The sequence below is a fragment of the Pygoscelis adeliae genome, unplaced genomic scaffold (assembly GCF_000699105.1).
Source record: "Pygoscelis adeliae isolate BGI_AS28 unplaced genomic scaffold, ASM69910v1 Scaffold383, whole genome shotgun sequence".
In the NCBI taxonomy this organism is placed as follows: domain Eukaryota; kingdom Metazoa; phylum Chordata; class Aves; order Sphenisciformes; family Spheniscidae; genus Pygoscelis; species Pygoscelis adeliae.
Genome location: NW_008824592.1, coordinates 1,452,196 through 1,464,374, shown reverse-complemented (window position 1 = coordinate 1,464,374; position 12,179 = coordinate 1,452,196). Strand labels below are relative to the sequence as shown.

Sequence of the window (12,179 nt, the reverse complement as noted above, 5' to 3'; positions counted from 1 at the left end):
CCAGGTTCTTATTCTGCCCATTTTCATTTTCTGATTGTGCTTTAAATTGCTGGTGTTTTCTTGTGAGCTTAACAGACAAGTATCAAAGAGTTTAAATCTAGTATTTGAACTAACTTTGACTGGTCAACATTTTTTTGCATGGGCAAATAATTAAATTTTATTAGACTGCCTGTGATGTCTTTCCCCACTTTGTGACCAATGTTCTTTTTTTGATCATATGAATGGTGGTGACCTATAGCCTGGACATTTAGCAGAAAGCTAGTTCCCTGTAGAAGTCCACATGATGGATCAAAACCCAAAGTTCCCCACCCAATCCATTAATTTCTTTATGGCTCATTCATTCAAGAAATGTCATTTCAAAAAAGCAAAAATTACTCATGTTCTAACACATTGATACACATTTTGACACATAAGTTTATCCTGGGACAAATGCACTTATGCTCTCCTGTTTAGCACCACATGTCCACCATTGTTGGTTTACAATTCCCAAAGAAGTAAAGATTGCTTTTAATGCCATAGAATCATAGAATCATTAAGGTTGGAAAAGACCTCTAAGATCATCGAGTCCAACTGTCAACCCAACACCACCATGCCCACTAAACCATGTCCCTAAACGCCGCATCTACGTGTCTTTTAAATACTTCCAGGGATGGTGACTCAACCACTTCCCTGGGCAGCCTGTTCCAACGTTTAACCATGCGATGTTTCCTAGTCATGAATTATATTAGAAGGAAAAGAAAGGTAAAAGCACATATATATGTGTATATATGTAAAAAGATGTATATGTAAATATATATTTTTAACCTTACATCATTGTATATATGCATGTTTGTACATATACATGTACATATGTTCCAAGCTTTCTTGAAGCCCTTGTTTCCAATAATGATTTTAGTCAAAGTTCCCAAATATGGATTTCATTTAGGATTAACGAAACAATTAGTACGGCAATAACAATTTACTGTTATAAGCATATAACAAATATGTGCCTTTTGTAATAAACTTAAAATAGTGGTTTTAATTAGCAAATGGAATCCAACGTTTTCTAGTTGTCTCATTAAAATGAAATTAGATGCAGGGTTGGGAATTTTAATTCAAAACATTCTCCTTTATTGTTGGAACACGTTCCTGAACGAGTTCCTAGATTATTTTAGTAAATGTCCACGCTAATGTACTTGTAAAAGTGGGGTCCAAACTTGTTAATATTCCCTTCTCGAATTAGGACATTGGAAAAATTTAACTTCAGAAGGAAAAAGGGGATTGTATAAAATTACTTCAGTCAAGCAAAGATTATTTCCATGTGTAACACTGTAACTTAATTTACATTCCTACATCTCAAAATAATTGATGCAGTATTTTTAGTAATTATTGAATATTTACTTGCTACATGCAAGATCCCTCAGTTGAGGTAACTGCACTGCAAGCAGCGATGGAGTGAAATTTTACATTTGTGGCAATATGGAATATTCATGTCATCTACTTTAAGGTGTGCAACCCAGGGGCCTCTCTCCTGACAGTGCCTAGCTCCCCTCTAGCGACTGTGTAAGTAACCTAAGATGACTTATCTTCCTCTGTATCACATATTTCTACAGTGTTTGTTGTGAAACTATGTCCTTAGAGTCAAGAAATTATATAATGCGTGAGAAAAAAAGACTGGAATACCTCAGTGCCTTCTATACTGCAAATAAAAGTTTTTAAGGCAACTCAATCAAGAAAAGTAAAAAAAAAAAAAAAGTTTGAGAAATAACCACGTTAAGTGATAATAGCAGGGAGGAATTTCAAACAAATTTGCAGCTAAGTGAGGCTCATGCCTAATAGCTGTCCAGGGCTTGCTCCAGACCATTTTTGCTCTAGGTCTGTGAAGCTTGAAGGAAAAGACAATTTTTAAAGAGGTTTGAGAGAGACATTTCTCTGTGTGGATACTCAGGTTAAGCCAACAAACTGCACAGCCACAACTTGGGGCTTTGAGTGTGAAGTGTCCCTAGACACCAGCCACCAGCTGCACATACTTGCCTCCTTCTGCACCGTCACAGACAGCACAGAGTAGGAGTGACTTTTTCCAGCCACATTAGGACACTTTTGACTCTTATTCAACTTGAGATAACCAGTGGGGCACACTCAAGTCACTAATAAGCTCCTGGCGTCAGCTCCACCCTGGAGCTCCCACCCCCAAGGAGTCCTATGGCTTCATGGGGAAAGAGCAGATCAGGGACAGGCAACAGGCAGCAACATGTTGGATCTGCCCCTTCTCTCCAAAACCACGCTCACTGCTCCCCCTCCAGCCTTCCTAGTCCCTCAAACACAGAGGGGAGGGTAGAGGCAGAGGTGCCAAGAGGCAGAGGACACGGGGAGAGGAAGAGGAAGAAGGTGGAAGGAGCCAGCCTTGGCAAGCAAAGGTTGCTAAATGCTATGTTCAGATGCTCAGACTTTATTTCACAGATCAGCTCCCTTTCCCATTGTCCCTTATCTTATATTGGGACAGTTAATTACTCCCACACATCTGTATGGCTTTCAACACTGTCCTTTTAAAGATCATCCTCGTATTTTTTTAGTCTAATTTTTCAGAGTCACCTTGAATTCTAATCCCACCATCCTGAGTGACTGAGCCCCTCTGTCTTACATGGGTTGCTTAATTTGCATGCCTTGTTTTACAAGGGCAAACATGATTTTCATGGATACAAGTCTAACTTATGTCTTCTCTAGAAAAATAATCCCTTTTTGTTTCTCTAAATGGTACTGAAATGTAAAGTTAGTGCAAAAACACAAGTACATGAAGATAATGAAGTATGCTTCTGCTAAGCTCTATGGTGCCTCATTTGTGCCTCATGCAGAGCACTGAACTAGGTAAAAACTTGATCTGCGTCAAATGAAGTGAACTTAACTGACTTCCTTGAAGATTCATAAATGAGAAGGCCAGAGAGCAAGGCTGCGAGGCTTTTTGGCTGCATGCGTAACGGCAAGAAATTCACCCAGCCATTCTGGCACCGCTCAGGAGATGAAGCTGATCAATAAACTCAAGGGAACTCTCCAAATTGCTTGCTTCAATTTTCTCTGGAAATTATCAATCAGAGTCTAGCATACAAATAAACAACTGCCATGCAGATCCAAACTCCAAATATAAGAAAAAAAAAAGGGAGTTAAAGATTTGCACATCTCTTGTGCACCATTTTCCAAGAAAGCCCCCAGAAGTAGCCTTGTCTTGGAGAAGGTTACAAAAGAAAGAAAAAAAGCAACGTAAAGGCCTTTCATTTCATCTGATACAAAATACCATATGGTTTTGCATGCTTCATTAATGCTCCTTGGTTTGCCGCCTAGAAACGCACAATGAGTTCAACCTTCAGGGGTCAGCAGTGCTCAGCATATCTATGAACTGAGCTCTAAGCGACTGTGGGGACTATCGAATAAGGGCTGACTCTGCTGAATGTTAATCTTGCAGTTTTAGGTTGGACAGTTTGGAATCTGAGATCCAGCTAAGTATGTATCACCCCCCATCTCATGGTGATGTGCAAATGCCACTAATCACCTGTATGGTTTCTTTCTGAGAAAAAAACAGTATTTCATTCAGAGGGTGCTCTTGGAGAGTATTCTTCTGAATAGATTTGCTAGACTGTAAAATTCTGTTTGCTCATAGTTTTGAAATTAGATAAATACAGTAGCCTTTTTTGAGCTTTCTAGTGCAAAGTCTTCTGTGTTTTGAGTGATAACATTCATTTTTGGAAAGCCTAATACTATCAGACTAGCTGTACGTGGTCTGGAATAAAGCTTGCTAAATGCAGCAGTTTTTGTGGCTGCACTGAAATACGAGTAGTGTCAAGAGAGGCCGCTTCACTGTCTCATTTTTATGCCCAGTGGTCTTTCATAGACTGTTCTGCCTAAATTTTAGTTTTAGTAGATTACCTTCAAATTAGATTAAATTAGAGCTCAGGATTTACTCGTAGTGCAATGCATTACTCCACTAGAAGCCTAACAATTTAAATGCAAGGGACCACAATCTTTATAGTTTCAGAGTTGTCTTGACAATGTGCTGTTTATGGACTCTTTTTGGCATACGTAGGCATACATGCATGCAAAGCTGAGAGGTTGAAGTGAAATGACTCAAAGAGTGGATTTCTCCTGTTACAGCATTAACATTATTGCTATTCCAGGCTTTCTTATTCTTGTTAAATAACAGTGGACTGTATAAAAAGGGAATAAGAAGTGTGATGGATATGAAAATATAATGATGACAGTATAATAATGCTTACCATTTCCTGAATGTTTGCAAAATCTGCCTCTTTCGAGCTACACTGCACCAAAAGCGTTATAATATTAATCAGGACAATACAAAGGAATACATATTTGTATCAAAATCTACTTAGAGTAATGAGCATTCTGGCTCCCTAAAGACAAAACCAAAATAAAAACAGAGGAGGTTTTCATCTCACTGAAACAGTACATGATACAGTGCTAATGCCGCTGCATATACAAAGAGGCATGTTTATACGTGGTTAAAAATACAGCCTGAGCCTTAGCACATTGTCTTGCATGTAGAATTTTATTGCATGTAGAATAAACTACTCTGCATCTAACTCAGAATCACAGCCATAACCCCTCAAGGTATTTTTATTTGACCTCAAATGAACATAAAAAAGGAGTTCATAGAGCAGCCATTTCTTCGCTATTTCTGCAGCATCTGTCGAGGCACTGGCAGTGCAGCCTCAGTGCAGAAAGTGTTAGTGCTTCTGAAACATGTTATTAGTGTAAATCTTGGCCTGGACTTGACTTTATTTTATATTTAATGACAGGATGTCACAAATACTTTGATCTGTATTAATGTAGTTGCTGGAATGAAAATACTTTCAGTCAATTAGTGTTTCGATCCAATGCAGTTAGCTACACCACCCAGTTTTCAAGTACTGATGCTCTTTTACACTACAATCTGTCTCTCACCCATGACACAGCTAGGTGACTTACCACAAGTGAATAACAGATCTTGAATCCAGGTTTAGCCACAAAGTAGTCATCAGATTTGAAGGTTATCTTTATCTGATTTGTTCTTGATGTTATTCTTGGAGGTACTTCCTTGTGTCCACACCACCGTCCTCGTATAACCGTGCTGGTCTCTGATACATCTTCCACTTCCACAAAGTCATACCTGGGAACCAGTTTGAAGGATTAGTTTTTGCTAACTCTGGTTACAGGAGATGGCTGCAAATAGACAGGAGCATAGCTGGAGACACAAAGACAGCTGTCCCCTGTTCTCCACTGCAAAACATCAGACTAAATATTACAAATGGTGGACATACCATGTAGCACAAAATACACTAAGCTGCAAGCTACTGCCTGAGTGCTCAAATGGCTGGGTTTTGGGCTCCTGGAACACAACAGACAGTATTTTCTACCATGTTACAATAGCAATGAGAGGCACTTGCATGTGCTTAGTACACAGTAAACATATGCATTGCGTTTCATGTGGTAGATAAATAATTTAGAGACCTGATAAAATATTATTTAAGGCAGGCTGCCCAAGCTGAGCAGCTGCAAGCCCTTGTGCACTTTCTGGTGGTCCCCCCAGCTCCCTGCAGCAGCAGCCACCAGCTCCCGCCTGCTGCACCTGTCAAGAGGGCTGGAGTCAGGCTGCTGCCGTGCCGGGAGCAAAGGGAGATGCTGGAGGGACACAGGGCAGTGCATGCTGCTGAAAGGTGCTTTTTAGGACTTTCTTTGTAGGAGTCATGGTGGTCCTGCTAGATGGTTTGGAAAGACTAATTTCAAGCTTTCAAATGGAAAAGGGCAGGCTGGCACTCTGCGTGCCGTGGCAGGGACTCCTCCGCTCTTCACCTGGGGAAAAGCAGCAGCACGTCTTACCCTGTGCAAGGTCACACCTTGTCCAGGCACCTGTGCCACAGCCAAAAGAGGGCTCTGCCAGGAGCAGCAGACACTAAACCCCAGGGACGAGAGGACACAGTGACAGCACTCAGTGCCACAGCCCGCATATTTGCTGGCTTGGGTCATTTATTGAGTTCATTTCTGAGCTGGAGAATAACGAAGGCAGAGGATAAATTCCTGATCTCACTACGTCTATGAGAAAGACAGTCCCTCGATATCTGTGGAGGCAGAATTAGGCCCCACAAATTGCAGCCGGCGAGGGAGAGGTGATGACAAGAGGGGCAGGTTGAGCACAGGCAACGAGACACAGGGAGAGCTGCCATCTCCACAGTACAGTTAAGTCTTAAAACTTTGGAGGTCTTTACCAGGAAAGGTTTTTATTATCGAAGCATGCTCCTTCCAAAAAGGGAGTTTAAGACTGTTAACCAATTCTTACTAGAAATGTGCTGCTCCCCACCCCCGGGTCTGCGGGCCAGGCGCCCGCCTCCCTAGCCAGTTGTGGGCGCTGAATAGCTCTGTAAATAACAGACCTGTTTTTCTTTTTCTGCTGAGAGCCCATGTGAAAAAAATGCAAGTACTATGTGGCTTAAGAATATCGGCACTGCTGCTTTTATATTCACCAACCCCAAATTGCACAGAACAGAAAATAACAGATTCGCCATAACCAAATCACTTAAATCTGCCCAAACTCTGCTGAAACACACATTTTTTTTGTAACACTACAAAGTTTAGTTCCAGACAGAGGTGAACTTGTCTCAGGCTCTCTCCCCTGTCCTCTGGTCCCACTCCCTCATGGTGATGGACGTGGTACCCAGGCAGAGCTCTGTGCTGCCTGTGCGAGCATCCACCACTGCCCCCCGGGCAGCACGACAGCCAGCGAACGCTTATTTTAACATGAGGGGTTGCAGAGTCTTCAGCATAAGATGACCTTGTAGGCATTGGTGAAAATTTCCCTGACCGGCCTCTACTTTTTGAGGCCAGGAGTCAGACTAACTGCTGGCAAAAATGGGGCAAATCCATGGGCTTTCAGGGGTAATTTCTGCTTTCAACAGCAGAGGCTTTGCTGCAATGATCATGGAAGTAGGTGCAATCTCGGTTGTTTCTGAGCATCCAAAGAGCCTCAGAGGCTGGGTAATTTAATCGCTTTTCAGAATCATCTCTTATCAAGTGCCTGTGGAAATGCTAACAGCACTTCTAGAAAATTCTGTAAAACCTTCAATATTTCCCCTCCTTCCAAAACAGTTCTGCTAAAGTATACCTTTTCATTCCTCAGCCTGAATGAATTTCAATCAGTTCAGTCTTAATAGTATGCAAATTACAATAATTAGCATTAATGAAAAATTGAAAGAAAACACTAGGAAGTTTCTGGAAAAAAAACGTAAGGTCAAAAGCAAGTACAAAAGGAAGGTAAGGTGCAGAGGCCCTGAATTACTCGTCCAATATGCACAGCATTCAAGCACATGCTCAGCTCTCAGCATTCATTTCAATTAAAACACGCTTAGCTGTCTCTCTAAAGCAGCACTGTAGGGATTGTCAGGGACTGAAATTGCAGAAAGGAACCTAGTTTTGAAAAACATATTGAGCATTAGCAAAAAATCTAACTATGCACACAGTACTTAACAGGCTTAAAGCCATCACGAGCTGTCTGCCTGAGAAATTCCTCACTCTGGAAGTAATACTACACAAATAAAGGTCTTCCAGGAACACCAGGGAAAGCTTTATTTCAGAAAAGAATGTGATATTTCTCCAGCTTCTATAGACACTATGGATGATGGAAGGTCTTTGCTTCTCTCTGCATCCTAAATTAGCTGCTCTGGAAAAAGCAGGCAGACTGCTTTCGAAGATGGTCCCCAAACCCATAATGCCAGTAACAGCTTGACTTCCCCTCACCGTGCCACCACCTTTAATGGCTCTTGACAGAGAGTACTTCATCTTTTTTTCCACAGTAAATTAGCCCTCTGTTTCAAAGTTGCAATGCTTTAAGGTCAGCCACAGTTTATCCACTATGTAAATATTAACAAGCTGCTTCTGTATGCATTAGGCTTTCAATCTGGGAAAGCGTTTGTGGTGCTGGGAGGTAACTGTCGTTACTGACTGCTGCTGCTGATCTCGGACCAACAGCACCAGAGCAGAGTAGCAGCTGCCAAGACCATCAAGGCGCAGGCAAGGAGATCCAGTTTCAGGCTGCATTCTTTTATTACTAAATGGAAAGCAAACCTGCAGAAATGGTTCTCTCTATTGGTAACGTAGAAAATTAACAAAGCAAAACAAAACAAAAAAATCCACCCTGTAAAACCCCAAAGAACTGCCAAACCCTATAAATGCAAATTAATTGACAAAGAAGATAAGATAAGCAGAGGCTGGGTGTGCAGAAAACCTAACAACCCAGTTCTCTGCATAGATAAGGCGTAAGTAACAGTATGATCAGGCAGAGAGCTGGAAGCTGAGACTTGAGTGTTTTATGTAAGTAGCATCACAGTAATCTGCCTTTCGGAGCCCACGGGAATCCTGAGCCTGCTCTCTCCTGCAGAACAGATAGCTGAATAAAAGAAATATAAACAAAAAACTTCATGGATTTGTACTGTTTTAGTGAATGTTGGCAAGATTCACCTCTGTGCTCTGCTAGTGCAAAGAGTTTATCCACCTGGGTTAATCAGCCAGATCAACTGAGCTTATGGTCGCTTTTGCTTAAAAGGGGAAGCCAAAGCAACCAGGATATAGTAGAGTATACTTTATTAGATATATTAGTATGCAGAGTACACTGATGTTTGTGGACTTATATTTAAAGGTTTTAAAAGAAACTACCAGTGAAGAATAACATTGAAGACAAACAAATAATTTGAAGAACATAATTGTATTTTTCAATGCATTTTTATCTGTCCCTCACACCCCAATATAAACATGTTATAACTCACTCACACCTCCCAGAGCCTTCAACCTACTGAAAAAGATGGTTTTTGCCTGGCTGAAACAATGCAGAGGTGATAGAGACAAAATCCTATTAAAGCAGTACCTGAGTTGTTAGGTAGCTGGATTTGAGCATACAACTGCCTTGTGCTTAAAATATTATAGAAGGACTAAAACCTGCCAAAACTGCTTCAAGTCCAGGATAGCTCCGTTTATTTATAAACTCAAAGAGCAATTTGGGTTGGAAGGGACCCCTGAAGGTCTGTCCTCCAAGCAGGGCCATCCTAGACCCAGCCACAGATACCCAGGTTTTGGTTTGCAGTCTTATGCCAGTGGCCACATCCTTAAGCTTGAAGGTGGTATTAAGGAGCCCTTTGCAAACTTCCACATGCCACTCACCTGCAGATATCATTTTCAGGCTCCTCCAGTCCAAACTGATTATCAAAAGCCAGCTGGATCCTGGTGCTCTCCGGGGAGTGGAGCCGCCACGTCAGCAGGAGGTTCCTGGGGTAACTGCTGGGGAAGCGCGGACTGTGGATGCAGCCATTCCCTGCCACGCTGATGGTCTCTTCTTTTCGGTACAAGTCTGTGAGGTGATTGCTCTCTGTTAGTAGTCACAACTCGTAGAAATTAGTATGTTGTTCCAGTTACAGGAAGGCAAAAAACACAACAGTTTATAACACAGCACAAATTATTTGCAATTAAAGTCTACAAAAAGTTGAGTCTAGGAGCAGTTATTATTGAATAAGAAGTACAGTGTATTTTCTCTTAATTCAACCCCCTGTAAACAATAATACAACAGTACTCAACTACATAGACTCTTTATTTTATGATAAATATATCATTACTTTTACATCGATATAAACTATATAATTTCCTTCTCACCTATTTGGTTTTAAAACAGAATTTAAACTTTAATAAAAGCTGCAAGCATGAGAACAGTCAAGTGAGACAGTGAAGTAAAAAGGTAAAGAAAGATGCCTGCTTCCCAAATTTGGTGCTCTGAGGAGAGATGCCCTCTGAACAAAAGCGGCAATAACAAGGCTGCAGGGAAGTACATGTGAGTGAGTCTAAGTTTGTTTGTTATGCTAAAGTGCTTCCTCCCAGAAGCATGTGTTAGGTCACATTTTGATTTTATTTATATGGTGAGACTCATTTGCCATCAATGGATCATTAACACAAATACTCCATGCTTACATGGACGTAACTGAAGTCAGAAACTGTCCCACCAACCGTCTGATTGAATAATTTCAAGACAAATAGCCAAGCCTTTACTTAATTAAAATTCCACAACTTCTGCCTGAGCAAATACTCCATTGTTCCTAAAGTTTACTTATACTAAGGTAAAGCCTCAGCTGCTGTAAATCCCTGGCTCCAAGGGTAACAGGAACTGCGGCAAGACCCAGCTCTAAAAGTCCAAATGTCTTCTCAGTTGCACCATGCACTTGCATTGTCCAGCTGTTACTGACTGGTACTGACATTTGGCTCCCAGCATCAAAGAACTGCAAACAACTAGTTTTTTGTGCATTGACAACTTTAGCGTGGTGAAATTTCGAGGATCAGAAGGCTTCAAGGCAACACGCAGATCACGGCAGGATTCAGTCTCCAGTTAGGACACTCAAATCTGAGCCTCCACCAGTGAGATAGCTATCTGTGTTCCCCATGTGGTGCGTGGGGTTCTAGGGCTCAGTTCAGTTACTCACAGAGAGATTCGCAACGCCATTTAAGACATAGTACGGTTTCCTGCCTGGCCTCCACGAGGACAGGGAGGTCCAGCAGCACATCCAGCAGCCCCCAGCAGAAGTCCCATGGAAGCTGTGCTGTCTCGCTGAGCCACCTGCGTGGGGGCAAGCTGAGGCCCTTCTCAACATGGTCGGTGGGAGCTACACCTGGACAGGTCTTGACTTAGTTAGTCAAGACCAACTACATTGACCAAATTTCTCCTTACTAATGGGAACTCGGACACTAGCTTTCATGTAAACACCTAGACTCTGGTGTCCTGATCTTAAATTGAAAATCACTCCCAGTACTCTGCTGAAGGTCAGGTCAACCTCCAGTTCCACTACAAGCAGTAATCAAAGTTCTCTCTCTTAAAATAAAATCTAATGTTTGACTGAAGCTTTCTAAGCTCTTAAAATAAAAGAAATATATTTGTTTCATAAATGCTCATGGAAAACAGGAACACAGAGAAAAGGCACAAACTTCATGGTAAGTACATTTATTTTTCAGGTTGCTTTGCACTGGTTTCTGGCTGTAAATACCTCCCTGTACATAGCTGTAAGCAAAGCGTGGTTGTGTGTCAACAGTTCATTGTACCCTTCTGACAGGGTAGTAATTCTAGCTTCCAAACAACCTGAAACTTAGAATAAAAAAGTCTGGGTTTCCTGTAAAAACTATCTCCAAAGATCTATTTGTGACATATTTTTAAGAAGCCTTCATTCAAGATGAAATGTTCTCACACCCTGAGCCACCCTTTCTAAGCAAATACAGCCCTGACTCCATAGCTCACGAAGTGCAGAACTAGCCAGTTTTGTTTTGTTTTGCTCTTTTTTGAGAAAAGAATTTTGCATTGGAAAAGTGACAATTCAGTGAAAATGCAGACCACCCACCCATCAGTTTTGTTGCAATTTTGATCAGGAACATCTACACTCAAGTCTGTTTTCTATTTTATTTTACTTTTTTTTTTTCTGAAAAAGAAAAAAAAAGACACCTCTGGGTTTTTTTTCCCTGATCTGGAATGAAACAAAATGTCCAGCCAACATTACTGAGTTCCTACTGAAATGCTGAGGACCTTTGGACTCTGAAAACACCCAGTACACCCAAGACGATAGAGTATTTCACAGGACTATGTAAAAAATGTCCAGGAAAAGGAATAAAAGTAAAACAGTTTTGATGAAAGCAAATTGTGCACTTTTGAATAAAACAACCATTCCCTAAGACAGAATAAAAGTTACTGCAGTAAACCATGGCAGAACTCATCCTATACCTAAGAGTACTTTGCTCTTCTTTCTTGGACAGCAAACTCTTGCCATTTTCCCACTATCAGCACGCATTTCACTGTGTGGTTCAATGTGGTTCATGCTTCTGAGGGAAAGGTTCCCCTTTCCCAGCCAATCCTAGTACAGGCTTTACTCTGGAGTTGTCAGCTGCTGAGATTAGAGTGGTAGGGATGGTATCTTTCAAATGTGCTCATATATATACCCCCAAACAAAAAATCTGTGCACTTTACTCAGCACACCAGCTGAGAAAGTATGTTACCAGCATTCTTGTACCCCAAGAAAATAGGGTCTCTCACGGCTTTTCATTTAACTTAAAACTCCGAATCCCACAGACCGGGGTGCTCTGCCTGCAGGTCAACCACAGCTGACCAAGATCAGTGCTGAAATGTAATGTCTGGCGCAGCACTA

General features: G+C 41.4%; 1 protein-coding gene across 1 annotated transcript in view; it reads right to left on the bottom strand.

The window, feature by feature from the left end:
* The window catches only part of PDGFD (platelet derived growth factor D), a 70,056-nt gene extending 59,833 nt beyond the window's left edge, over positions 1–10,223 (bottom strand). The window contains exons 1-4 of the mRNA XM_009322281.1: positions 10,106–10,223; positions 9,172–9,376; positions 4,954–5,134; positions 4,245–4,286 (exon numbers count right to left, since the gene is read on the bottom strand). Of these exons, the coding sequence (XP_009320556.1) occupies positions 4,245–4,286; positions 4,954–5,134; positions 9,172–9,376; positions 10,106–10,223 (546 nt within the window). The remainder of the gene's footprint in view (positions 1–4,244; positions 4,287–4,953; positions 5,135–9,171; positions 9,377–10,105) is intronic.
* Positions 10,224–12,179: the final 1,956 nt, after the last annotated feature.